The sequence below is a fragment of the Centropristis striata genome, chromosome 6, assembly GCF_030273125.1.
Source record: "Centropristis striata isolate RG_2023a ecotype Rhode Island chromosome 6, C.striata_1.0, whole genome shotgun sequence".
Taxonomy (NCBI): Eukaryota; Metazoa; Chordata; class Actinopteri; order Perciformes; family Serranidae; genus Centropristis; species Centropristis striata.
Window position 1 is genome coordinate 29462388 of NC_081522.1, and position 27107 is coordinate 29489494.

The following is a 27107-nucleotide window of genomic DNA, read 5'->3' on the forward strand; positions in this document are numbered from 1 at the left end:
TGAACATGGTGTTTGTTATGCACTGCAAAAAAAGAAAAGTTGGGTGAACTCAAAATTTCAAAGCTACAAACTCCGATAAAATTTGAAGTTGGACAATTAAACTAAAGATTTTAAGTTTTGTTTTTGAGTTTGCTCAACTCTGAACACGATTGTAATGCCGCTATGAAATGTCAGCTAATGTTGAGACCACAATTTTGCGTTAGCATTGATACGCTAATGGCTACTCTTGTAGCTGGAACAAGCAACGCCGCTCGCATCAGTTAGCCGCTAGCTTTTGCTGATGACCAAATTTCACCGCTTTCCCGCATTTCACAACAAATAAATAAGAGTTAGCAGAACTATTGTCCCTTGTTTTGAACCCCAACTTAAAGATATAAGTAACAACAACTCACAAACTTGTTTTTGAGCATACAACTGGCTTGCTTTGTTGTGCTAACTTACATTATTGCCCTAAATGTCAGTATGTCATATTTCCAAGTTTTACCAACTTAAATCACTGTTTTAGGCCAAAAAATACAAGTTGGCTTTTTTGCAGTGTGGCCAATCCATGACTAGCATAGAAGTCCTAAAACAAAGCACAGGTTCAGATCAGACAAGCCCCTCAGTCACTCCATCGTTGCCCACATGAGCATTTAAGTCCCCAAGAAGAACTAGAGTCGCCAGTTGGGACCCCTTCCATGATGCCACCCACTCAAGCTGCTATTTCAGTGCATGAGCACAAATGACTTTTTAGGGGACATATTATTAGCACTCTTTCAGTGCTTGTGCATATGTATTTGGGCATAAGACAACTTAGTCAAACGAACAATATACGCAGAGGTGAGACAAAATAAGTGCATTTAGATGGTGTTAACATGGTCTCCTTTGTTGTTTTTTTCCATGCAGGTTTGATAAAAGATCTTCTTGACTAAACCCATACAGGGGGCAAACGTTTTGGACAATGCAGCATCAATTTAGAACCTCTTTTCTTAATTGTCTTGTGTGTGTTCCACTTTTATTGAAGTGCAATACCAATTAAATATCTTATTTAAAACTAATAAATTGTCTCAAGAGTCAGATATCAGTTAGTAGTGACAAAACAGAAATCATCCCAGGTTTCACAGTCACATCTTTATTATTCAGTGTAAGATATCCATTAGTCATATATTCACATATTGAGCTTCAGGTCATTCATTTCACAAATTACAAGAAAACAAATAACTTGGCAATGTAAATACAGCTGATGCTTATTCACTGTGTAGGTTATGAAAAATAATCATTCCTTCAGAAAGTCCTGTTCATAGTCTGTTGTTCTTTTTAGCTTGAATCTAGATCAATAGATACATCAATATAGAACTTTAATCAAAATGAAATTAAAATACTTTCCTCAAGAAACATATAAGTTCCCATCCAGTGTTGTAGTTACCACTCCTTCATATAGTTTATTATAGATTATCACAGTGCTTCATGCCTGATTCATTCTTGGCACACAGAGAAAATCGACCAGAAGCCAAAATGATCAGTGCAGATTGAGAACTGGCAGCAGACCTCCATGGTGCCACACCAGGAGTGAACAGCTCAGCTGGTTAACAAGGGCACTGAAAGGCAGCGGGCAGCACTTGAGGGCGCTGTGAACCCGGCTTCAAGATGTATAAATGCTGTTTCAGAGCCTTATCCAACATGACAATAACAGAATTTCAGAGACATTTTAAATATGTTTTATATATATATTATTGTGTGTATGACTCATCACTAGCTAAATAAATAGCATTATTGGCAACCAATACAAACATTTTGTGAAATTCAAAACACCCTGCCACCCCAGACCAATTGCATGTCACATGACCATGAACAGACTGAGACTTGCACATCATTATGATGCCACAACACATATAGGGCTTTTCCAATGGCACTTTTTGCCCTACATAAGGTGCATTTCCATTAGGTACTTTTCCCTCTAGTGAGCCGCTATGGGTGTGGCTTGAGATACTTTTCTGAGCCGCTACTAACTAGTCTATGCTGATTGGATACGGTTGAGACGGCAATTTCACACATGTGTGATTCATTTGCAGACTGGACACTGAGGGGTTAACAAATCCTGCTCTGACTGCAGCTGGGAGAGACTGCTGCGGGAAGACTGGGCCGCTTGTGAGTGCTTTGGGACAGCGTCTGCTACTCGTTTAGAAGAGTAGGAACAAGTCTCCAAAATCTCCAATAACACCGGAAAAAGTCGCTTGATTTGTTGCTAGTCGCTTTTTAAAAAAGAGTCACAAGAGGGGTTGGAATAGTTGCTAAATATAAGTTGGCAACACTGCTGGCTACGTCAGTCTGTTGTCACATTCGAACTCTGTTGGTTAGCAGCTACAAAAGTACCTGTATGGGAACAGAGGCCGAGGGGAACTAACTAGTGGGCGTAGCCAAAACACTCAGCTGCTTTCCAAAAACTACTCAGTGGAAACGCACCTATATAGAGGTATTGTGATGTAGAAGCACTCAGTGCTTTACTGGACATCAATGCTCGACACAGAGAAGACAATGGCATATTCTGCCACAAGGTGAAATGTTTCTCTTGCACTAGTGTTTGGGTTTACATAGCAAATAATGACCAACAAAGTTTGGACATGCCACAGTGTGTTTGGACTTGAGATGAAAAGTGACATGTTACGGACTGGTGAAAGGTAAGAGGTCAGTTTTCCGAGGAGTCGGTCTCTTCTGTGGAACCATCACTTTCCACCTCCATCTTCCTCCTGTGGTGGATGTTCCTCCTGGGGGAAGCCTTTCTCTGCACCTCCTTTAGACCCCCGATTGCACTGCCACTGCTGTTGCTGCCAGGACTCACAGAGATCTGGGCGATTCTGGACAGTAACGGGACAAGGAGAGAAATATTAAGAGAAGAAAAGAAGATACGAGAGTGTGCGTGTCTTTGTCTGTGTGTGTGTGTGCGCATGCTCACAGTTTATCCAGTTCCTGGTCCATCTCTGGGTCAATGAGCAGCTCTGCCTTGCTGGGTAATGCTCCTGCAGGGCAGAGGGATGAAAGAGAAGATTTAACTTCTTTACAGCAGAATAAATGAATATTCTGGGGAGGTGCTACTAAAAGAGTGCAGAGTAGATATGTTTTTGCAAGCTTTTGCACCACACTAATCCTCTATAGGCCCCCTGTGGGTTGGTCCTCTCAGGGCCCATAGCAGCTCTGCCCTTTACGGCTCCTATATGGCCTCCTGAGGGTTAGTCTGTGCAGAACCTGCCAAAGTTTTGTCCTTGGGGGCCCCTATGTGGGTTTTCTGTTGGCAACCGGCTGTGAGTTGCCTGTGTAGAGCCTGTGGCACTTTTGCCCTTTGGGACAAATCCAAAGATTTGAAAACGCTAAATAGTAATGTCCAAACCAATAAAGAGGGGCTTTGTTGAAACCAAGACACAGTCAGGTAGATCAATGAAGATTTAAATAATATTTTCCAGGAAAATTAGTTAAGATCCAAAGAAAAACCCACAACCAACTTCATCTGAAATACTGGCTTCTTTGCAAAAAAGTGGTATGGCTGTTTCAGGATGCACAATAAGGAGGTACTTGAACAAAAATGGGCTGCGAGCCATTACTGCACAAATGCCACAAAACAGCCAGCTGCATGCCACACAGCAGCAAGGCAAGCCACAAAACTTTTGGAGCAAAATCACTGGAGTGAGGAGACCAAAATTGAACTTTCTTCTGTGGCTCCAGCAGTAAAAAGTGAGGGTTCTGCAGTGGTCATCACAGTCTCCTGACCACAGTATCATTGAGCTACAATGGGGAGATCTCAAACATGCAAGACAACCTAGGAATGTATGGGCAATGAAGAATGGGCAGCTTTACCACCTGAGACAAAAAAAACCTAATCTACAACTATCACAAAAGACTGCAAGCTGTCATTGATGCTAAAGGGGGCAAAACACAGTATTAAGAACAAAGGTTATGCAAACTTTTAACGGGGACCATCTCAGTACTTTTAATATTGCTATGTTTTGTTTTATGATGGTGCTATTCTGTGATGCTTTATAGTTGAATTTATATCCTGTTAAAAGTACAACTAAATGTGTGTTGCATGATCACTCATGTTTTCTTTAAATAATGGCACACATATTACAGTATTACATAATACAGTTTTGCCGGGGTATGTAATATGAGCACAGCTGTATTCTGGTGCCAGCAGCTGCAAATGAAAGTGTGCATCACATTACAACAACTTTTCGTGTTTGCCTTACTCATTTTCATGAATTTTCAATATTTATGAGTCAGAACACATCCAAGGGAAAGAAAGTAAAATGTCAAAGCAGCCAATTCCAAGTCAAGGTGCAAGTCTGCAGCTCTGTTATTTAGTAATTCATATAAGTTATACAGCGATATTGTATACGATCTGTATGAAAAGTGGATATAGTCGTAAAGAAACTGTGTACACTTATATACCAGAGGTGTGGGAAAAGAATCGATACAGCATAGTATTGTGATATTTTGCGTGGCAATAATATATTGATTCATGGCCGCAAAGTATTGATATTTAGCATTTCAGCGGGCCGTCAGTATTTTTATGTTTTTTTCTTTTACGGAGGCCGTAGAGGGATCACTTTTAGGAATACACTAGAGATACTGGTATCACGTGAAACTAAAAGATATAAGGAATTTATAGGCACCATGTATTATCACATTAAAATAACGCTGCAAAGTCAGGCTTTTATTATGTTTCATTCAAAAACATTCAGAGCAGTGAAGCTTAAAGTTGAGGAAAGTTTGATAAAATGCTGCAGTTGTTGTCGTCCATACATGTTTGATATCAGTTCAGTTCAGTTTGACTGAATACTTTGTTGGTCAGTCTGTGGGTTTGACTCTCATTGTGGAGAAATAAAAAGACTGAAGTGAGATGAATAGACTGAGAATTATCTCTTTTTTGACAAAACAATTCTTGATTGAATTTAATTTTGTGGACACAATATGCAGCTAAACAGTTAAATCGCAATATCATGTATTGCAATACTCACCATATTGCAAAATGCTTTAAAAAATGCAATAATATCGTATCGGGATTCAAGTATCGTGATAAAATCGTATTGTGGTGCCTCTGCTGATTCCCACCTCTAATATATACAAATCATACAACTGTACACTTTACAGCATATGTAATGATAACAGCACTCTGTATGTAGTAGTAGTAGCAGTAAGGTAATGTTGAATTTTAAACCTACCAATAGTTTGGTTGATGGTCTCATGTTTAGCCAGACTCATTACGAAGCTGTAGTAAGAGACTTTGTTTGTCTGTTCCAGTACTTCTCTCATGCAGGACCTGGGAGGATGACTTCACATAGACAACAAAAAGTCAACTAAAACACACACATAACAACAACATCAAACAACAACAACAACAACAACAACAACTGAGTGCTACATTTGGTGTCTAACAACACTACTCATAAAGCAATTCAAAATATTATGAAACATTATTTATCAAAATAAGAAAACATGGTATATTTATATGTATGTAGTATATTTATATAGATATATGATGTGTTATTATAATGTATATGCTGTAGAACGAATGTGTATATACAACATATGTATTATGTGTTAGTAGATTTTGTAATGATGTATACATATATGATATGTAGAAATTTGTGTAATATGGATTAATATATGAATAATTATTTTTAATTATTATTTTAATTATGTTTTGTGTTTTCAACTGTATATTTGATACTGTTGGACCCCAGGAAGAATAGCTGTGGCTTTGCTGCAGCTAATGGGGATCTTAATAATAAACTAAACTAAACTACTCCTGTTTATGTTCAGCTGCAGCATAGATGAGACCAGAGCAAAAAGAAAGAGGGTGTCTGGTCAACAGTACGTCTGTTTTACCTGCGTTTGAACCTGTCACAGAGGGCTTCTATACACTGAGCGAGAGAGGACGGCTCCACTCCGTCTTGCTGCTGCTCCTCCTTGTCGTTCTCCTCTGCAGCCACAGAGGGGAGCTGCTCGATGGAGGTGGACGTGGGGACGATGACAGTGTTGGGACTCTTCCCTGCTAACAGGTCCTGGTAGATTAGCAGCACGCTGTCCAGGAACTCTGCAGACACAGCATAAAGGCCTTAATTCTATTCTCTTCAACATAGGGTTGGGAAATGGATTAGGCTGCTAATATGGCCTTTCATCATAAATTAGATATTAGAAATACATTTGATATAACTCCATATGAAAAGAGGATTCCTCCCATACTAATGGCAGAGGTGGGACCAAGCCCTAGTTTTGCAAGTCGCAAGTAAGTCGCAAGTCTTTGCCCTCAAGTCCTGAGTCAAGTCCCAAGTCAAGATGGATAAGTCTCAAGTCCCCAGTCCTACAGTTTGAGTTTCAAGTCCTTTCGAGTCCTTTTAACAACAGAGTAATAATATTTACACAGATCATGTATGCTTTAAAAATCTGTATTTATTTATCGACATTTTTTTGCAAGAACATTCTTCAAACATTTGTAAAAAAAACCAAGTGCATAACAAGAGCATACTACAAGAGATGCACACATTTATACACATAGAGAGGTTGAGCGGTCCTTAGTAACAGACTTTTTCATCTTTGGGTTTTGGGGAAAGTAGCAAGTCTTTTCAAGTCATAAGTCATGTCAAAAGTCATCAAACTCATGACTCCACATCTCTGACTAATGGTAGTCAATAGGTTTCTAATATTGCTATTATTTTTATCTAAACATATAACCCCGGTTCCAAAAAAAGTCAGACGCTGTGTAAAACATAAATATAAACAGAATTTGTCAAATTCAGAATGAGTGTCTATATTAACAAAAAACATAAAGTGTCCCAGTTTGAGCATTAGACTGCAGTCAACTGAATACAGGTAGCAGGATTTGGAAACCTTGCCATTCTGTTTTTATTCTGTTCATAACAGCGAGTATTACATTCAAACTGCTTGAATTTAATTCCATTGAAAAAATAATTAGAAACAAATAAAAATCATTAATACACCAATTAATCTAGGTTACAGCCAAACCAAGTGAGTATAAGCCAGGACATATTGTACATTGTATAATTTGAAACATAACAGTAGATTCTATCATACCTTGGTAGTAGAACTGGAGCTGCAGGGCGTAGAGGAAATCAGAGAAAGACATCAGACAGTCTGTGGCGTCCTCCATTACAACAATTCTACGGGACAATAACATTTCAAAAATTTGACACACCCTGTCTCAAAAAAGATCCAGAAAAACTTGTCCATGCATTTGTTATTTCTACGTTTGATGATTGCAATTCATTATTGTCCGGCTGCTCCAATGAATCCCTCAACTCTCTCCAGTTTGCTGAGAATTCTGCTGCATGTGTACTGATGACAACTAGGAAAAGAGATCGTATTTCTCCCGTATCAGCCTCTCTGCACTAGCTGCCTAAAAAATCCAGAATTTAATTAAAAATCCTTCTCACCAACAAAACCCTTAATGGTCAGGCATGATCATATCTAAAAGAGCTCATAGAAGCCTATTACTAGACTAGAGCGCTCCACTTCCAGAATGCAGAGTTACTTGCGGTTTTCCAAAAGTAGAAGCAGAGCCTTCAGTTATCAGGCTCCTCTCCTGTGGAACTATCTTCCAGTTTTGGTCCAGGCATACATTTGTTAAAATAATGTTATTGAGGACTCCTTTTCTTTTTTATCGTACCACCTGACCTAGGGCTGGGCGATATGGAACAAATGTCATATCCCGATATATATTTAGGCTGAATACCGATATACGATATATGTCCTGATATTTTTTATCACAAAGTGAGAGCAAATGGTCAGTCAAGGTCAAAGCCAAATATGACATGTCACAAATAGTTTTATTGAAACCGTTTATTTAAGTGAACATAAATACTGTATAACAACTGGAGTAACTTTAAAAAAAATAATAATAAAATAAATAAAAATAGCCTATGACATAAAATAGGCCAATCTTTTTTCTGAAATAAATATATATTTAAATAAGAAAAGAATAATGAACATTACAACATAACATAACTAAATGTGACAAACCCTAGTAAGGGCAGCATTTATATATAAAGAAAAAATTGAACTATATCAATATATGCGATTTGGTCTAATTCAATATCACATTTAAAAATATATTGATATATTTTTTATATCTATATATCGCCCAGCCCTAACCTGACCTGTGTGGTCATGCTGCATCTTAATAGGGATTTGGTGCTAAATTGACACTGGTTTGTGACTGGACAGTATCAAAATATCGCCAAGCTCCTGAACAAATGCTGCTATCAGTATTTATGTAACACTATAAATAAGCCTATTGTGCTGTAGAAAAGGTCTTTGATCTTTTATTTATGAAAATGGGAGCAAATACAAGTGTATTTTTGTTCAGTATAACTATGTGATAATGGCTGTACATTATTTTATGACTACTTCAATGGCATCCAATTTGTTTTACAGTACGTACCTCATACTAATCATCATAGTAAACCAAACAGGCTTATTTTCACAGCATGCAGTGTATAAGTTGTGGTAACCAAACAACAAAGGTGTGGCCTCTTTGGAATGGTGAACAACAGGTCAAATAATTCCTGGTCCAACAGCTTGATGACATAATGAAATGTATTGAAGAAATGAGTGTAATGTGTTGTCTAAGGCAGTGGATTTCAAACTTTTGTGCCCAAGCCACATCAAAGTGCAAGCCAAAATTTCAAGGCACACCTGTATTCATATCAGAGAATAATAGCCTCTATAACAAATATTATCATTCGTTTATTTTTCTTTACTTTGATGTATTGCACTCCAATGATCAGGCCCTTCTACTTGGACATGGAGTAGCCAGCCAGTGGGGAAAAGTAGCCAGCTACGAGGGTGCGGAGGGCATTCAGACCCTGGACTTTCACCCAGGAGTATGAGGGTTGTGTCCCATGTAAAAAAAACCAAATGTAAACGATGACCTAAACCTAGATCAGTGGCTTTGAAGTCTAAATTCAATGAAACTGCAGCCTTTTTTACAACCGCAAACAGTACATGTATGTATAATGGCTTGTGCATTATTTTTAGGATGCTTCGCAAACCGTGATATATATCACAATGAAAAACATATCAATATATTTTTAAATGTGATATGGAATTAGACCATATCGCATATATCAATATAGTTAAAAAAAAATCTTTCTATATATAAATGCTGCCCTTACTAGGGTTTTTTATATTCATTTCTTTTGTAATGTTTGTTTTTCTTTTCTCATTTAAATATATTTATTTCAGAAAAAGATTGGCCTATTTTATTTCATAGCCTATTTTTATTTAAGATTTTTTTTTATTTAAATGTGCACTATAAAGAAAGGTACTCCTGTTGTTTTACAGTATTTATGTTCACTTAAACAAACAGTTTCAGTAAAACTACTTGTAACATGTCTTATTTGGCTTTGACTTTGACTGAACATCTGCTCTCACTTTGCAATAAAAATATCGGGATATATATCACATATCGATATTCAGCCTAAATACTATATCGGGATATGATTTTTGGTCCATATCGCCCAGCCCTACCAAAGGCTCATATGGGTCATTATGGGTTGTTTCAGCAGTTGCACAGGCACTGCATACAAGACAGGTGCTTAAACCAGCTAAGCCACAGAGACTCCATCAAACTCTTTTTGTGCCTAAAGTTAAACAACCCGCTACCGCTTGACAACATTAACCACATGTTCATAATAGCAATTATTACATTTAGGTTGAGCTGTGAGTCATACTGCATTAATAGTGTATGGTTCTCACAAAATTCCTTGGACTTGTCTCATGGCACACCACTTGGGAACAACTGGTCTAAGGTGTTTCTGTACTGACCTGGCTGAACTCTGCACAATGTCCAAAGGGAAGTCTGGACACAATAACTGCAGCAGCGACCTGTACTCCAGCATGGACAGCAATTCTGTAATACAACAAGAGAATAAAACCAGTTTTAATTACAGAATATACACCAGTGAAGCACTGATTCAAATGTTACAGACATTAACAGCTGTGGGTTTTGCAACAAACTATTATTTGGAAAGAAGTAATAGGATATTAGAAATGAGTGACTACTGTTAACTCTTAAAAGACATTAGTCTAGTTTATTACTATAACTGGGACTTTCATTGTGAGCATTATAACATAAACCCAGCCTTGTATTGAGAAAGGGGGATAAATGGCTATCACAATCTAACTAAACCAAAGCTGAAAAGTTTTCATTCTCATAATTACTGACTCTAACTCACCTCCACTCTTGCCAGTCTGTCTGTAGCATCTCCAGAAGACTCTGATGAACGAGGCTCTGTTATGAGGAGTAGCTCTAATGTAGTTATACTCTCTGAAGAGCACGTGGTTACTGTTCTTTACACTGCTGAAACTACAAACACGCACACAGACAAAAAAAAGCAAAAAATAAACCTCAAAATGTTGGTCATCAGTGAGTTCAAAATTAGATACAAAATAGACAAAACTATGTTTGTCAGCCCTCTCAGCTTGGACAACAGTCTGACTTCTAAAACAGAAATGGGGTGTGGTCTTGTTTCTTTGATTGACAAATGTATTAATATGTTCATATCAAATATATTTTGTCATTCCTTACATATTTAATTACTGTAAACAATACATAGTCATTATTGATATGTCTGACAAAGAAAATGTCTGATATATTAAACTCTATCAAAATATACATGGAATTTTATATTTATATACAAAATACAAATACAATTTGAAAAACCATACATCATTCTAAATGTGTTATATAATATCTGACATACCATATATGGTATATTTCTAATAAATGTAAACAGATGTACACCCACATACCAAAAGACACATACCTCCAAATTTGCAAGTGTGTTAAGATGTACAAATGTTTGTTAGGTCAACAAATTATCATATACTAGCGCTGTTTTAGTATAAATATCTTAACAAAGGAAATCAGCCACATCAAAAGTAATTGAATGTATTGATTTTAGCTGTTTTTACCATGATATGTCATTTACAATGTTTGCATTAGCTTCCCATGCCTTACATCAGTAATATGCACCTTTATCAGTGGTGGGAAAAGTATTCAGATCTCTTACTTAAGTAAAAGTACTAATACTACAATGTGAGATTCAGGTACACATACCTCAAAATTTTACTTAAGTACAGTACTTGAGGAAATGTACTTACATTCCATCGATGACATTTATACAGAAGAACCAGCTACACACATAGAAAATAGCTGTGTGTTAAAAGAACCCAAAGAACAGAACAGGATTATTAAAATAATGATAACTGCATATGAAGGGAGAAAATGTAGCGTAATCTCAGCTCTACACCAAAATATAGGTGCCAGTGGGGATAATTCAACTGTCTATATTAAAGGAAAATGGGAAAAAAGAGTTTGGAATATAAATAACAGAAAATGACTGGTATAATGTGTGTAAGGTTCAGCCACTGGCTCTAGGGTATGGCAAGAATTTGGGTGGAAGAACATTATAAGGTTTTTCATAACACCAAAGATTAAGGGGAGATATACACCAGATCAGAAATCATGTGCGAGGTTGTGTGGTCAAGCGGTGGCAGACCATACACCATACATGTGTTTTGGAAATGTCAAAAGATGGAGGGATATTGGGAGGGAGTCTGGAGTGTGCTGAGAGAGATAGTGGGATATGAGATACCAAAGACTTTTTATTATATCTGGGGAACATTCCACAAGAGGAGGTACAAGGAGGAGATAAATACCTGGTGAAAGTATTATTGGTGGCTAGCAGGAAGGCAATAAAAAGGGCCTGGTATAAGGTAGATCCCCTTACTAGAGAACAGTGGCTGAGTGTTGTGGAGGAGATTTATGATATGGAGAGGTTCACACATATCCTGAGAATGCGGGAGGAACAGTTTGAAGGGAAATGGGAGGAATGGAATTATTACAGAAAGGGTGAGGTTGATATCACAAGTAATTATAGTAATGATGACTGAACAGACAGAATTGTTGCATTGTGGCTGAATAGAAGGACCTATAAGCTGCTAATGGAAGTGTTTTGTTGTTGTTGTTCGTTTGTTTTTGTGTATTATTGTATTTAAATGTAAAAAAAACTCAAATAAAAATTGAAGCTTAAAAAAGAAAATAGCTGTGTATTGTATCGAGTGTAACATACTATTCGGCAAAGTAGCGTATCATCCCAAACTGGGTGTATTCCTCTTTATGCTCCAGCAGCTGGGTCACTGCATCACTTAGGTAGAACAACACATTACTGTCCGCTGTGGGAAAAATAAACACACGCATAATCATACACACACGGCTACAAAAAACAGACTTCAAATGGACCACTATACAAGTTAGTAAAAGATAGAAAGGCGAAGTGTTAGCACTGCAGCTAGCACAGAACCTACCGAGGTACTCATCATCTGGGACGGTGGAATTAAAACGGTTCATTCTGGTCATGCTTTCAGGAAATAACGTTGAAATTAGCATTAATGGAATTGAGGAGCATGTAGCTACAACCTGCAAGCTATCTAGCTATCTATGTAGAAAGAAAACAACATTAAATGTACGTAGCCTTTGGGACTTTGCTAGCTGTCATAGAACTGGCTGTCCATGGAAGCAGCAGAATGTTGTGGGTAACATTAATTTGATTCCCCCCGAACAACACAGCACACATAGTTCCTATGCTATTTTCTACTTTATAATGATAATTACTAGAAAATACTTAGCTTCTTATTAAGATATAGTTCCTAATGGGGCTTTAACTAAAAAAACAGCAATATCCTGGAATTTCTGTTAAGACACAGTTACCTCTCAGGCTTTTATTCTACTAAACTATACTGTCATGTTCTCCTCTCCAATCCAGCTGTGATGTCATTCACTCTAGCTCTACACATCCAATTAATACACACCAATTATAAACTGTGACATGGTCTGAAAAAGCATGAAACATAAATTGCGATTTCGTAAAAGCTGTGCTAGTGATCAAAATGCCCATTTGGCCCAGTAAAGTCCCAAGTCTCATGACCCGTTTAAAATTTGTATTATTTTCTAGGTTAATGTAAAGCGTATTGGTACGTATTGTGTGTTTTTTTTAACGATTTCTTTGAAAACAGCTAGACAAATCTCCTTCTCGGATTTTCATGTATCTTTTGTTCATAAATACTCTGGTAAACAACAACTAGCATTGTACTGTAAGCAAAAATATTAGTCCATACCATTATAAGACTTTTGAGGCAATGCCTTTTAACTGTAGTGAAGCAGCAATTTATTATTAATTATTTAAAGACTTGAACTTTACATTAGGTTTTGTTTTGTTGTCACTAAAATATTGTGCTTATTATTTAGTCCCACAAGGGATATAAAGCCTATGTTATATCCAATATTTTCTAATACTCTATATTTCGGCTTGTTGTGTAAGTTTCTTCCTGGACATTGGAGAGGATTAAAATTACAAACAACAGTAATATATACAGTAATGTGTATACATACACACACACACACACACACACACACACACACACAAACACAAACACATATGTAAGTATAATAATGCTAACAGTACTCATCTCTGACATGGCACTTCTTGTCTCCACAGTGTAAATACTCTCCACAATCAGGCACTTGTCTTGCGTATAAAGTCTCTATAAAGTATAAAGTGTTGGTACCAACTGCTGGATATAATGTATGCCTATTCACAATGTTATTTAAAAAAAGTTGAATTAAAAAACATGGCTTTCTCAACTTGAGAAGAGACACTGTGTATCCTCTGATGGTATATTTAAGTCATTTTCGCTTAGGTCTATATTTAGAGCAAGAAAATCACTGCTTCTGTTATGTGTATAATATGCAGTGGTTGAAGAGCTACAGTCTGGTAATGGAGGATATAGATAGATGGACAGCTGGTGTGGATCATTTTGATGTTCTATTGTTGAACCAGCTAATCCTGTTGTTGTTGTTGTTGTTGTTGTTGTTGTTGTTGTTTGGTTATTACATTTGTTTACACTCAAATACATTTATGCCTTTATTTCCCAGTTTTATATTTGCTATTTACAAACTGTTAGAATGCAGTGTAGTCATTTAAGACATTTATAACCATTTTATTGTATGTGGGAGTCTGAGAGTGTCCACATTGAGAGTGTCCTATTAAAAAGTTCTAAGCATTGTTACTAGAGAAGCAAAAATATGGGCTTACTCTGAAAATTTTCCAGTGAAATAAACAAAACATAAACATAGTTGCTTTTGCATGGATTATTATGCAAGAACCATAGACTGTATATAGATATAACCCAATAACCCAATTCTAGTCAATACATATGAGTTGTTGAATAATAATAATAAAGTTTTCATAGTTGCAAAAAGGGCTTAATTTCAGACCAGCCAATCAAATATCTTCTCAGGAAAAGCAATATAAATGTTGGTCCAATCAGCAAAAGAATCTTATACTTTGGGGGCGGACCATATTTCAAATTCAACCAATCAATGACTTTGTCTAGTGACAAACAATGAAGCCGCTAATGAGTAAAATGTAATTATGTGGGGCATGAATCCAACATAATGTGGGGTCTACTAGTGTTTCAAGTGTTTTCTTTTATTGCTCATGCACTAAGACTGTATACAAAATGTTGATACAAAATTATTAAACACAAGAAGAATGTATTCAGGGTGGTGCCGCTGTCTCCGCCCCATCTATGCTCCGCCCTTGGAGGCAATTCAAAACGCTACAACAAGTTGGAAACAGGCATGACCGGAAACTGGTGCTTAACTGTTTCAAAATAAGAGCGCAAACTGTCTCAGTTGCACAGAAAGAAAACATCAAACTCCATCCCACAATGTTATTTAAGGCATATGGGTCAGTGACAAATAAGGGTTGGCAAGATGTCAAATGGTGTAATCACAAAAAATGATAAATATAAAATACTTCATCCACCTACATTGTATTTAAGTGGACGTATACATAATGACTTCATTCTTAAAAACATCAAATTATAATTTTTTTGTATTTCTACATTTACGCATTTTATCAATATATTATATACCACAGTAGTGCAATGTAAACGTGGATTGTATTTTTTTCTCATTTAGTTAATTTATTTTCCTGTATATAATCAGATTTTTATTGGAAAAAAATACTGGCACTGACACTGGGTTAGATCATGTTATTGATCCATACACATATACTACACAATATATTTAGATTAATTACATACTTTGAATTACACGAGGTACCTTGTAGATGTCAGTTTTAATTTGCACCGGAAGTTGTGCTGTGTTCACTGGCAACGCTTGTATAAAGCTCCGGTAGGCTTCTACGTAGTGATCCCATTATCATCCCCATCGAACTATACAGGCAGCATCGTATTGTCTTCCTGAGACGCAAACAGGTATCCCAGCAATACACAATTATTTTCCTATTTTAATTAAAGCTTGTATGTTACTCTGAGCTAGCATGCTAGGTTGTTGTGTTTCTTTAGCTGCCGTTGTGAACTGCGTTGTAAGGCCTGTCTGTGTTGGCGGTTGTGGAAGGTTAGCTCCTAAGGTTAGCCTTGTTTCTAGTAGCTAACAATAAGGTCGCACTATGAACATATGATGAACCTAATGCGATTATACCAAATTTGCTTTCAAGCTACATGTTGGTGCTCAATGTGAGCTGCTTGTATTATTTTTTTTGCAGGAGTGGCATTATTCAGAATGAGCGGGTTGACATGCTAACGTAGCAACTGTCACAGTCGTTGCTAAGTTTGCTTGTTAATGGCGCTCTCTGACAAACAGCTAGATAATATGGTGACCACTCCCAATCTGAGCACACTGGAAACTGCAAAGATGACAAACATTGCAATTGTTATGTGGTCGATGGCACAGTTTGCAAACGTTTACGAAGCTAATTGATTTCGACTGTAATGCTGCCTGTAATGGTGCAGTCTAGTTTATGAGTGCACGTCCTCCTTCAGCCCTCGTGTGTTCAGTCTGGTATGCAGTTCAAAATTTCACTCAGAAATCTGGCGGTTTACTGCTTCCCCACCTCCCCTATATGCTCGTATACCTGTCGATACTGATGCTTGAAATCCTTGAAAATGCTTTTATTTTAATGTTGTATTTTCAAGGTTTGAAAAGTGCTTGGATTTTGGATAAAGTGCTTGGAAATGCTTGAAATTCTTACTGTATTTCTCTTGCAGTCTGACTAGATAATCACACGTTCAATGAAAAAAAGAATAAATTGAATATTGAGATTAGCAAACTGTACTTTTGGTTGTTAAAAGTGTAAAACCATCGCTGTCGGTATGGTCGAGGTAAATTACCCCTTTTAGCATGCAAGTACTCATCTAAAACATGCAACTTACAACCGTTGTAAGGTCCTGGAAAAGCTTGAAAATGGACCTTGAACGTCCTGAAAAGTGCTTGAATTTGACCACTCTAAAAGTGTATGAACCTTGTGTGTATTCGGAATAACAGCTTGGACATATTGATAGCAGTTCTGTGATATGTGGAGAGAACTCGTCTGTGGTTTTGGTTTATAATGTTCCTGCAAATGTGGTTTTTAGTGATGAACAACTTTAAACTAGACTGTTTGTGTCAACACTCACCCAGAGTTTTGATTGTGTACATCAGAGAGCAAAATACCTTCACACAGTCAATAAAAGTTTTAAATGTAAACATGTTTGAATGATGTGATGTTTGTTGCTATAGCTGCAGACATGGAAGGCTATGTCTGTGAACCTACCTAAATTACCCTAGGTGACATAAAAATGAGCATTAAAAAGTAATTTAGGTGCTCCTTCTACCATCAATCATCAGTTATTTTTGTGTCAAATGTTTGTAATGAGTTGTGAACTTTTAAGATTGCTATTATGAACAATGGTCATAAACTACTTGTGGGTAGGGAGACAAACAATTGGATAGCTTGTATTGGTTATATGCAAGACTGGCTCCAAGCTGACAGCACTTTGCTGAGATGTGGGTGATGTCTTTAGCCTTTTTAGCAGGCTGGGTTGGATCAATATGAAATATAAATCTATAGCCCCTCCCTCCTGAATGTGCATTAGACAAACACAGGCCTATGCTTTCAAGTGGAATTGAGTTCATGTCAGTGAGTGGGATTGCATCTGAAGAAATGACTTTACACAATTTTCAGTCTCTTTTATCAACTGCATCTGTGGTGAAGCCTGTTATTATTCTCAAGTCATGGATCAGCGTCAAAAATCCATTGTGGGTTTGGCTCTGGTAGAAATCCTTTTAAGCTTGCTCGCCGGCGTGTTCTCACAAAATAGAAATTGTTCATATGATCCACTTTTCTTTGGGGTCACCTGAAAAAGTTTTAAAAAACACTGATCTACATTACATACCTTAAGTTAGTAGATCTTATATATTTGACTATAGCACCATAATAAGTTGTGCGGATGACGTGCATCAGGCTGAAATTTTAGGTGATTTTGAAACTGCAGTGAATTTGTTTATCTCAACACAACAGTCATAATTATTGGTTTAATTTGCTCCTGTGCAGTGTAAGTTGAATGTCCCAAGCAGAGGTGCGACCCTGTTGGCTGCAGCTGCTTTTCAAGCAGTGCTCCACTGACCTCAAGATTTCTGTGATCATTCTTAGGCTTCTCATATTCCCCCAGCAGCAAACGACAAATGCAGTACATCAAGTGCATTTTTTTGTAAATAATTCTATCTTTTTTTTTTTTTCAGTTAAGTACCTTTGGGGAAGCCCACCCCTGAGCGGCCACCATGGGGGACGATAGCGAGTGGATGAAGCTTCCCATCGACCAGAAATGTGAACACAAGGTAACTGATTCACTGACTAAGTGACGTTTGTCCTCAATGATATTTTCTGTCAAGTCAAGTCAAGTCAAGTCATGTGGCATATCACACCCCTGTCACACACCTGCCCTTTGAACGCAGGTTTTCCAATAATCTTCCAGCTCAAACAAGGGTCAGACAACTATCCAGCTCTGCTCCATAAACTCTACTGCAGTCGGTTTAAACAACTTTTTTTCCTGATCAGATAGGTGAAAAAACCTGTGAAACTCACCTTAGCGTAGTACAGCACATCAATTATTAACTAGTATGCTACGCTAGCAAGTGAAGATATACAGTATATTTACTGATTTTTAATGATTATAACAGTGAATAACATAAAGAATCCCTACAGAGATTGACTGTTGTTGACCTTTTTGTAACTGGAAACTGCAGCTATGTCCTTTCACCAAATGCACCAAGCACAAAAAACATAGAAACAAAATGGTAATCCCAAGTGGTTGCTTACTTTCACAAAAATCTAATTTGAATAATATTAAAAGAAACATATGTTTAAATTCATTTTCACTTGTATATTACTTATGATAAAGAACTAGTCAACGCCTTGCTAAAATGGCCAAACAAGACATAGAAAGCAAAGCCAGCAAATATTACTAGTTATATAGCAAGATTATAAGCTCAGCAGCTTTCTGCTGCCCTTCATCTCACAAAGCTCTCTAAATGAATCCTGGTGCACTGGCCTCCTGCTAGGTCAATCTCTCCTTTTCCTGTCTGTTTTTTCTCTTCGCATCTATCATAATGTCTGTGAAACACTCCCTAGATTCTCCAAACTCCCAATCCCAGACAACTCTAAGCACTCAAACATGCATAGATCTGTATATACGCATATACATGTGTACACATACACAAAACCTGCATGCAATACAGCAAAGCAAAATATAAAATAAAAGCGATTAACAACATAGTTGCTAGGCAACAGCGGTGTACAGTCCTTTAGAGAGCCGGGGAGGGGTGCAGGCATGCAGAAGGCAGCTGTGCACTTCCCGAGCTTCCGGAAACATTGTCTGTCTGGCTGTCCATTTAGCAAACATGAGGAAGCACAGAGATGCAATGGTCCCGTGCTGCGGTCCAAAAAAACAGACTTTTTTTCCTCCTTGTTTGAATAATCAATGCGAAAAACTAAAAGAGCTTGCTGTTTTAGAAAATGACAAACCATACATTTGCCGGAATTAAAGTCCTCCATGGCTGTGACAGATTTGTTGGTGCACGTATGTATTAGATCAGTGTAAATAACTGATTTTAACTTGAATAGAACAAAACCAGAACTTGCTTCCTGGTAATGCCCTTGCTATGTCAATAGGTGGCAGTAATTAGCTGGGGTGTTTCTAGTGACTTTAGTGGGTACAGGTGCTGTCTGAGTTCAAAAAGTGAATTACTCCTGAAAAGTAAATAGGTTGTTCATTGACTTGCTGTCCTTTACATTTTTCTAATGATATAAAACCCGTTTTTTAAAACAGAAAACCTATAGAGAAACAATCTACTGCATTATTGGCTTTATGAATGTTGTAATTGTAGTAAGCAACTGACACTGGTGAATGTTTTTATTATTGTGTGTAAATCAAGTCTTAAATTAAGTCTTGTTTTTTTGTGAATTCAGTGATGGACAATCTGTCACAGGTGCATTAGTTCAGGCTAAACGGGTTAGTTGAAGAAAATAGTATTCAGCCAGCGTATACGTTTGCAGATAGGTCTTGGTCTCAAGACATTTTGATTTCAACTGCACAACTGGAGGGATGTCACTAAATTATAAGACACTTATTGATGCACCAATGGCTCTTACTGCACTATACCTTGATTGTTTGCTTTTTTTTTTCTTCCTGTAAGTCGCTTTGGATAAAAGCGTCTGCTAAATGTAAATGTTATTACCTGAGCATTGTCCTTTTCTTTTTCATATTTATATCAACATTAGCTAATGTCAGCTCCAAGGCAAACGTGTCCTCACTTAGTGAGCGAGCTAAGCATGTGACAGCAGAGAGTGAAATGAGTAATGGCGCTTTGTCTGGCCCTAAGCACTGAGTCCTTACAGTTTACTTTAGGAATGTTGTTTTGAGTTGGAATACACAGTTCCAGATCAAATGCAAAACTATTCTTATTTTATACCACATGCGTCCCAAATACATCTAGTTTGGTGTTGATAAATCCCAGTTGATATGTAACTTTTTATACCCGTTTCTCTTTCTGGCCTTCACACTCTTTTTTTTCCTAACACTTGCTCTTCTTCAGGTGTGGAAAGCCCGTCTGAATGGCTATGAAGAAGCCCTGAAGTTGTTCCAGAGAATAGAAGATGAGAAGAGTCCAGAGTGGGGGAAGTACCTGGGACTGATAAAGAAGTTTGTCACTGATTCTAATGCCGTGGCTCAGCTTAAAGGCCTGGATGCAGCCCTGGCCTTTATTGAGAATGCCCATGTAGCTGGCAAGTAAGTAGTGGTTGCAACAAGAATTTCATGTGGGGGCTTTGACCTTTCAGTTTCTTCCCTGATGGGACAGGGAGGCTGAAGTAGCTTTGACAGACACAAGTAGCACATTTATGCTTCTTTGAGAGAGTTTATGGGAGGTTTCCTGTCAGAGGCTCTCCCAGTGTGTGTGGTTAGTGCCACTACATAGCTTAGCCCTGTTTAGTGCTGTTATAGTAGTTAATGCTATGGTTAAGAAATCTGAATATCTGGTGATGCTAAATTAAGCATAGTTATTCATTATTTTATTCTATGATTATTTGAGGCTTTTTAATGGCCCCAAAGAATAATCTAGAAGTGGAAAGCTCAACCATGTGAGCCACTAGTGTGCCCCACATGTGACCATGTGCTGAAAAAGTAATCTCTTGTTCATGACTGTTGGCTTCTTTCTCTCTGTGTGTGTGTGTGAAAGCTACAATTCTTATCCAGGCTAAATGGTAGAAACAGGTCTCCAGTCATCATTCAGAATCAGAGCCACAGTTCTGGCAAAGTAAAAATAAAACTTAAAATTGATAAACAATTTGTCAGTACCATTTATTAAAACTATAGGCTATAACTAGAGGTGTGGGGGAAAATCGATACAGCATATTATCGTGATATTTTGCGTGGCAATATTATATCGATTCATGGCCACAAAGTATCAATATTTAGTGTTCGACAGGCAGTCAGTATTTTCGCAGTTTTTTTTTTTTTTCCCTCTGAGATTGTAGCGGGCTCACTTTTAGGAATATACTGGAGATACTGATATCATATGAAACTAGAAGATCTAATGAATCTATAGACACCATGTGCGGGTCGGGAATTGTCAAAATAACGCTGAAAAGTTGGGGGTTTTTTATGTTTCATTCAAAAAAATTCTGAGTAGTGAAGCTTATTGCTTGTTGTTGTCCAAACATGTTTGATATCAGTTAAGTTCAATTTGACTGAACTTAACTGATATCAAACTGATCAGTCTGTAGGTTTGACTCTCATTGTGGAGAAACTAAAAGAATTTTCTCTTATTTGTTAAAACAATTCTTAATTTAATTTAATGTTGAGGACACAAAATACAGTTAAATGATGAAATCGCAATATATCGCAGAGGCATAAGAGTGTGTTCATGAGTACAGTATGTCCAGTGTTTTTCTGACTGGCTGTGTTTGTCGATGCCCTTGTCTACAGGACGACCGGGGAGGTGGTGTCGGGCGTGGTAACCAAAGTGTTCAACCAGCCAAAGGCACGGGCTAAGGAGCTAGGCTCAGACATCTGCCTGATGTACATCGAGATAGAGAAGGCTGAGGTGGTTCAAGACGAGCTGCTCAAAGGTCTGGACAACAAAAACCCCAAGATTGTGGTGGCCTGCCTCGAGACACTCAGGAGGGCTCTCAGGTCAGTATTCCTTTCCTGGGTTAAAATAACCACACTAAAAAAACCTTGATGTGAATCTCTTGTGGATGTGCTTAAATTAAGTTGCATGCTTTGGAGGATATGCTGTGTAGAGTATGTCACGCTATGAAATGATTTCTGTTATTTGGATTCCAGAGAGGCCATGTATGAGATCAGTGTTGATAGAAATATGATTTTTAACTTTGGAGATCAAAACCCTCAACAGCTTACTGGTAGGGTTGTCACGATACTAATATTTTCAACTCAATACCGATACCATTTTCGATACCAAGGATAAAAACAATGACCCCAAAATTCAACAGAAATATTTTTATTAACAAGAAAAATGCAACATGTAAAAATTAACAGAACCACAGGTTAAATATTTTTATAATAAAAAACAGTTGTGCAAAAAGAAACTGCAACTATGATAATAAGCTTCGGATACTCGATACTTTTGAAAATGAGTATCGTATCCGGATACAATGTTTTAGTATTGATACTTTTTTGAGTATTGATACTTTTGACAACCCTACTTACTGGTATAGAATCCAACAATCTCTGTCATGTAATGCCATGGTCGTACTATGTCACTAGGTGGCAGTAATTAACTGTAAAATTAGCTAGAAAGCAGGGTGACATGTTTTTTAATGGTGAAGCCATGACCTGCACTACTCTGATATTCTTACCTCAACCTTAACCAGTCTCACTGCTCAAACCTAAATCTAATTAAGCCAAACCAACAGAGCTGATACGTCCCAGAAAATCAGAAAGTGGAGTGGGTCATGACTAAGCCCTCCTAGTAGACCTGTCATGATAATTACTATAATGACTTATTGTCCGATTTATAAAAATGCACACAATAGGTTTTTTTTCTGGACTCAATATATTGTCGTTTACATGCGTGACCTTTTTGTGCTTTTTTTTTGTGTTGTGTTTAAAGGAATGCTCCAAAAGTTTGACAGGCACTAAGAATTGCCGGAAAAAAAAAAATCCCAAGCAGCTGTTCCAGCTGTTTATACATTATTTATAATATAAAATTATATAATACATAATGTTTAACTCGTGCATTTTTTGTTAACAGAGCCTGAAAGTCTATTTTATTCGTTTTGGTTGTAGTTAATTTATTTGTTTTATTTATCTAGCATGTTTTAATATTTCTTTTCCACATTTCAATTTCAATGTTTAATATTCTCGAGATGTAAAAATCCATTGCTGTGGAAAAGGATGTACTTATTATGCTCTTATAACGTTATAAAATTAAAATGACATCGATACAACGATACTATCGTTTCTCAGGATAGTTTCTGGGAAAATATATCGTCCTAAAACATGTTATCGTGACAGGCCTACCTCCTAGGAAACAAAAGTGGCAATATATAAAACCTTAGTGAATGCAATACGATAGGGGAGCTAATGCTAACACACAGACTGTATATCTTGTAGCTTGGATGAGGATAAGACATATAGCACTACTATAGTCATACATGATCTTCCTGCATTACCAAAAACTGTCTTTTTGCAACTTTTCCAAATATTTTTTGACAAGTTACTTAATTTTATGCTCAAACAGTGTGGCTGGTCAGCATTGTCAGGAAGTGAAATATGAAATATCATAAAAATGGCACAATATACTGGAAGGGGGCTTTAATATTTTATTATTCTAATAAACCATTGATGTCCCAAGAATTGATTATGGCATTAATATCAATGAAATGTAATAAATTCTCACCCCTAAATATTGTATACTGTATATCTATTTCATTTTTATTTTTAATATGTTGTCGCACAATTTTCACACTATTTTTGATTTCCTCTTAGAAAGCGCACTGCAGTTGTATTAATAGGCACTTTAGCTCCTCCCCAACAAGAACTGTTAAATGTCAGAACAGTCATACTGCAGTCTATCTCTGGTCATTAACTAACATTTGTCATCTCTCGGTCTGTCATCATCTCCCCCTAGTGAGTTTGGATCCAAAATAGTGACGTTGAAGCCCGTGGTCAAGATTTTATCCAAGCAGTTTGAATCCAGAGAGAAGGCGGTGAGAGACGAAGCCAAGCAGCTTGCTATAGAGATCTACAGATGGATCAGAGATGCTCTGAGACCACCACTGCAAAACATTAACTCTGTACAGGTGGGACCAACTCATCCTTGCACATACACGCCTCCTTTAGTGTTCAGCTTAAATTATCAAGTTAAACTAAATGCTTGTTTTGTTTTGTCCCTGCAGCTGAAGGAGCTGGAGGAGGAGTGGGTGAAGCTGCCTTCAGCGCCTCCCAAGCAGACCAGGTTCTTGCGCTCACAGCAGGACCTGAAGGCAAAGTTTGAGCAGCAACAAGCCCAAGGAGGAGAACAGTCCGGTGGTAGGTTTAACTTGTTGGCAGAGCAAACAAACCTTTGCTTTGTTTCTTTTCGTTGCTGAGGAGAGTAGAGTCATGACCAGAGCAGGACTGATTGATTGGCTGATATTGTTTGTGTCAGTGTATATGTTGTCCGATATGCTCAAACATGAAAACTTTTTTTACACAGCATGTAATGCAGAAAACGGTGCTTAGTACTGTGTAGAAACTGCATCATCATGTAGATAAAATGTTCTTTCCTGCATCACCCACTGAATAGGCAGTAAGTTGTGGGACTACTTCTCCACAGATGGCCATGTAGTTGGAAATATAATACATTAAACAATGTGTAATGATGTTAATATACTTTTAAGACAGTGTTTTTGTTTAAGAAAGCAACCTTCTGAGTAACTTTTTTTTTTTCACTTAAATTTTATTTTCATTTTGACAACAGCAAGAAATGCAAACACACAGTTCAACAAGTATCACTGCCTGACATCCAAAGTTCTCAAGTCAGGAAATGCAAAGCATATTATCTTACAATTATACATAAAACATACATATTTTTAAACCCCAAAAGAAAAGGTAAAACGAGGAAGCAGAACCACCAGCCATGTCCTTTATTTCCTCCAGTATGATGTCCATTTTGCCAATCTGTTGATATATAAATCTTTTTTCAGACTTTGAAGGAAAGTCAGTCTCTCCAACTCTTGAATCTCCATGACAATTTCTAGCCAATTGTCCACTGTGGGTGGGTGGGTTTGTAACCACTTATGAGTGATAGTATTTTAAAAATATATCTGTAATTTCCTGACTGTCACTGTTATTTTTGCATAGGACTGCAGGTCCCCAAAATATAGAGCTGTACATGTCCGAGTAACTTTTCATATACAAAATCCACATAGAAACTAAAGGAGTCTGTATTAAGTCTAAAAACTCAGATCAGCTGTTACATTGGTAATCAAATATTAACCCTTCCTGAGTCGTTATCAGCCTCAAAAGTCCCATATCGGGTCGGGCCCTCATCTGATGGAAACTCTTTTTTTTTTTTTTCTTTTTTTTTTTTTCTCTCTCTTCCTCTTTCAGGAGAGGATGAAGCTGAAACCGTGGCAGCAGTGGACCCTTATGAGCTGCTGGAAGCTGTGGAGATTCTGTCCAAGATGCCCAAAGATTTTTATGACAAAATCGTAAGTTAGTCTAGCTATGTGGACTACTTAAACCCCTCAAAAACATGATGTCTGTGTCAACTGGCTAAATCTTGAATAGATTCTTAAGGTTTCCAAAGAAGATTCCGTGTTTGTGTGTAAATTTAGATTCTACTACTGAAACTCTCCTTAACAGGTAGAGAAGTGTGCAGTACATATATTTTTGTAAGTATGCCTTTCCTCATGATGGAATACAAAATGTTGCAACATGTGTCCCCCATTCTGTTTCTGCAGGAAGCTAAAAAGTGGCAGGAGAGGAAAGAAGCCCTAGAGGCTATAGAGACTCTGACAAAGAACCCCAAACTAGAGAATGGAGACTATGGAGACCTTGTCAGAGCTCTGAAAAAGGTAAAGAATGAATAACTTTTAATATTTTAACTTGATGTAAGGTTAAAGCCAATCCAATCTGTTGTTTAACAAGACTTAAGTTTTTGGGGATCTGGTGACTCGACATTGTACGCTGACTGGTTTTATGTTTCAGGTTGTGGGGAAAGATGCCAATGTGATGCTGGTGACCGTGGCAGCCAAATGTCTGGCTGCACTGGCCAGTGGACTGAGGAAGAAGTTTGGAACATATGCAGGACAAGTAAGTGAAAGGAATCTATATTATGACAGCAGTTTATTTTTTCATAATTAAGTATCTTAACAAAGTCTGTATTGGCACCTTGGTGTGGGTTTGCTTTCATTTCTGTGAAGCCAAATGAGTATAATTGCCCACAAAGTACTAGCACTGGAACACAGACAGTCCAGCAGTATGGACAGCATGATAATAACTTTCAGTCATTGATTTTGATGGCATTATAAATGCAGTGGGTGAAAATAACAACTTTATACTGCATGCAAAAAACTACATGGTTCCCACTTCTCTCAAATGCCCACAGGCAATCAAAAAAACAAAAAGATGTTGCCATCTGGATATTAATGCTGTTAAATGCAGATGAACAAACAGATCAGTGCATTTTTATTTTTATTTTTTTGGAAGAACTTACATTTCTAAACCTGCACAAGTTGTCTAACTTTTTGAGTTAGTTTGAACTGTACTTTTCCATGTGTGATCACTGCTAAATCAGAACTCTCTGTGTGTGTGTGTGTGTGTGTGTGTGTTAGGTTGTTCCAACTATTCTGGAGAAGTTCAAGGAAAAGAAGCCTCAGGTTGTCCAGGCACTGCAGGAGGCTATGGATGCCATTTTCCACACTGTAAGTATAATCCTTAATTTGATTAAATATTTTTGCAGTGACCAGCTCTTCTTGAAGCATCCAATGAAATGTTGATGAGCAGAAGTAATGGAGGAACTAGCTACTGCGATAAACATTAGGTCAGAAAAAGAAAAAAAACAGTGTGTGTGATAATATCCTTCAATCTCTTTCCCCACTGTGTGTGTGGCATCTTTTGGATGTGCACGTCTGTTAATCTCCTCAATCCAAGCAATTTCAGGTCTTGTGGCCTTGTTTTTCACTGCAATTAGCAGTGTAACAGTTCTAAAAAGGACCTCCTTATAACGTCCACAGATGCCATGTTACAATTTGTCGACCGTGTCGTGGCCATTTGAACACAGTGTTGTATGCTTCAGAGTCATGGCTGCAAGGACATATTCTGGATGCAAACACAACCGTGGCCATGGTTTGGGAGAACGGAGACTTGAGAGGTGTAGTAAGGGAGAAAGAAGGGGGTATCACCGTGCTTGTGAACAACAAATCATTCCATTTTAATTTTTTATCTTCTTTTATATAGCCCAGAATCACAGAATGCAAATTTTCCTCAAATGGCTACAGAATATGATACAGTCTGTCCTTTGACCCCACAGCGGGCAAAGAAGAAGTCCTTAAAAAAAAACCTTTTAACTGGGGTAAAAAAGAAGACATCTCAGGGAGAGCAACAGAGGAGGGATGTGCAATAGATAGAGCAGAACAGATCCACATAGTTAAATTACAGTAGAAGGAATGGGAGAGGGAGAGGGAGGTGGAGGAAGAGAT

At 37.5% G+C, this 27107-nt stretch overlaps 2 protein-coding genes across 4 annotated transcripts in view; one reads left to right on the plus strand and one right to left on the minus strand.

Moving 5' to 3' along the window:
* Window positions 1-1090: 1090 nt before the first annotated feature.
* cstpp1 (centriolar satellite-associated tubulin polyglutamylase complex regulator 1) lies at window positions 1091-16594 on the minus strand. 2 transcript variants are annotated; one of them, XM_059334356.1, is made up of 9 exons: window positions 16537-16594; window positions 12126-12228; window positions 10227-10357; window positions 9817-9901; window positions 7066-7151; window positions 5860-6067; window positions 5193-5302; window positions 2933-2996; window positions 1091-2834 (listed from the first exon to the last, which is right to left on the minus strand). In XM_059334356.1, exons 1-9 carry the CDS (start codon window positions 16556-16558, stop codon window positions 2666-2668), a joined length of 978 nt encoding a protein of 325 aa, XP_059190339.1. In that variant the 5' UTR covers window positions 16559-16594; the 3' UTR covers window positions 1091-2665. The 2 variants fall into 2 exon arrangements, with proteins under 2 accessions (XP_059190339.1, XP_059190338.1); XM_059334355.1 differs by lacking the exon at window positions 16537-16594 and adding an exon at window positions 12361-12575.
* ckap5 (cytoskeleton associated protein 5) overlaps window positions 15220-27107 on the plus strand; it is a 43426-nt gene continuing 31538 nt past the window's right edge. For both annotated transcript variants that reach the window (XM_059334353.1, XM_059334354.1), the window contains exons 1-10: window positions 15220-15336; window positions 17642-17737; window positions 19994-20187; window positions 21385-21591; window positions 23552-23723; window positions 23820-23952; window positions 25015-25115; window positions 25368-25481; window positions 25615-25719; window positions 26241-26330. In XM_059334353.1, the coding sequence (XP_059190336.1) occupies window positions 17681-17737; window positions 19994-20187; window positions 21385-21591; window positions 23552-23723; window positions 23820-23952; window positions 25015-25115; window positions 25368-25481; window positions 25615-25719; window positions 26241-26330 (1173 nt within the window). In that variant the 5' untranslated portion in view covers window positions 15220-15336; window positions 17642-17680. The remainder of the gene's footprint in view (window positions 15337-17641; window positions 17738-19993; window positions 20188-21384; window positions 21592-23551; window positions 23724-23819; window positions 23953-25014; window positions 25116-25367; window positions 25482-25614; window positions 25720-26240; window positions 26331-27107) is intronic.

Coding starts and splice junctions, on each gene's coding strand:
- cstpp1 (XM_059334355.1), bottom strand. CDS start 12,442: ATGCTAATTTCAACGTTATTTCCTGAAAGCATGACCAGAATGAACCGT. Junction 10,358..12,125: donor ATACGCTACTTTGCCGAATA/GTATGTTACACT, acceptor GCGTGTTTGTAG/TTTCAGCAGTGTAAAGAACA. Junction 2,835..2,932: donor GACCAGGAACTGGATAAACT/GTGAGCATGCGC, acceptor GTTACTGTCCAG/AATCGCCCAGATCTCTGTGA.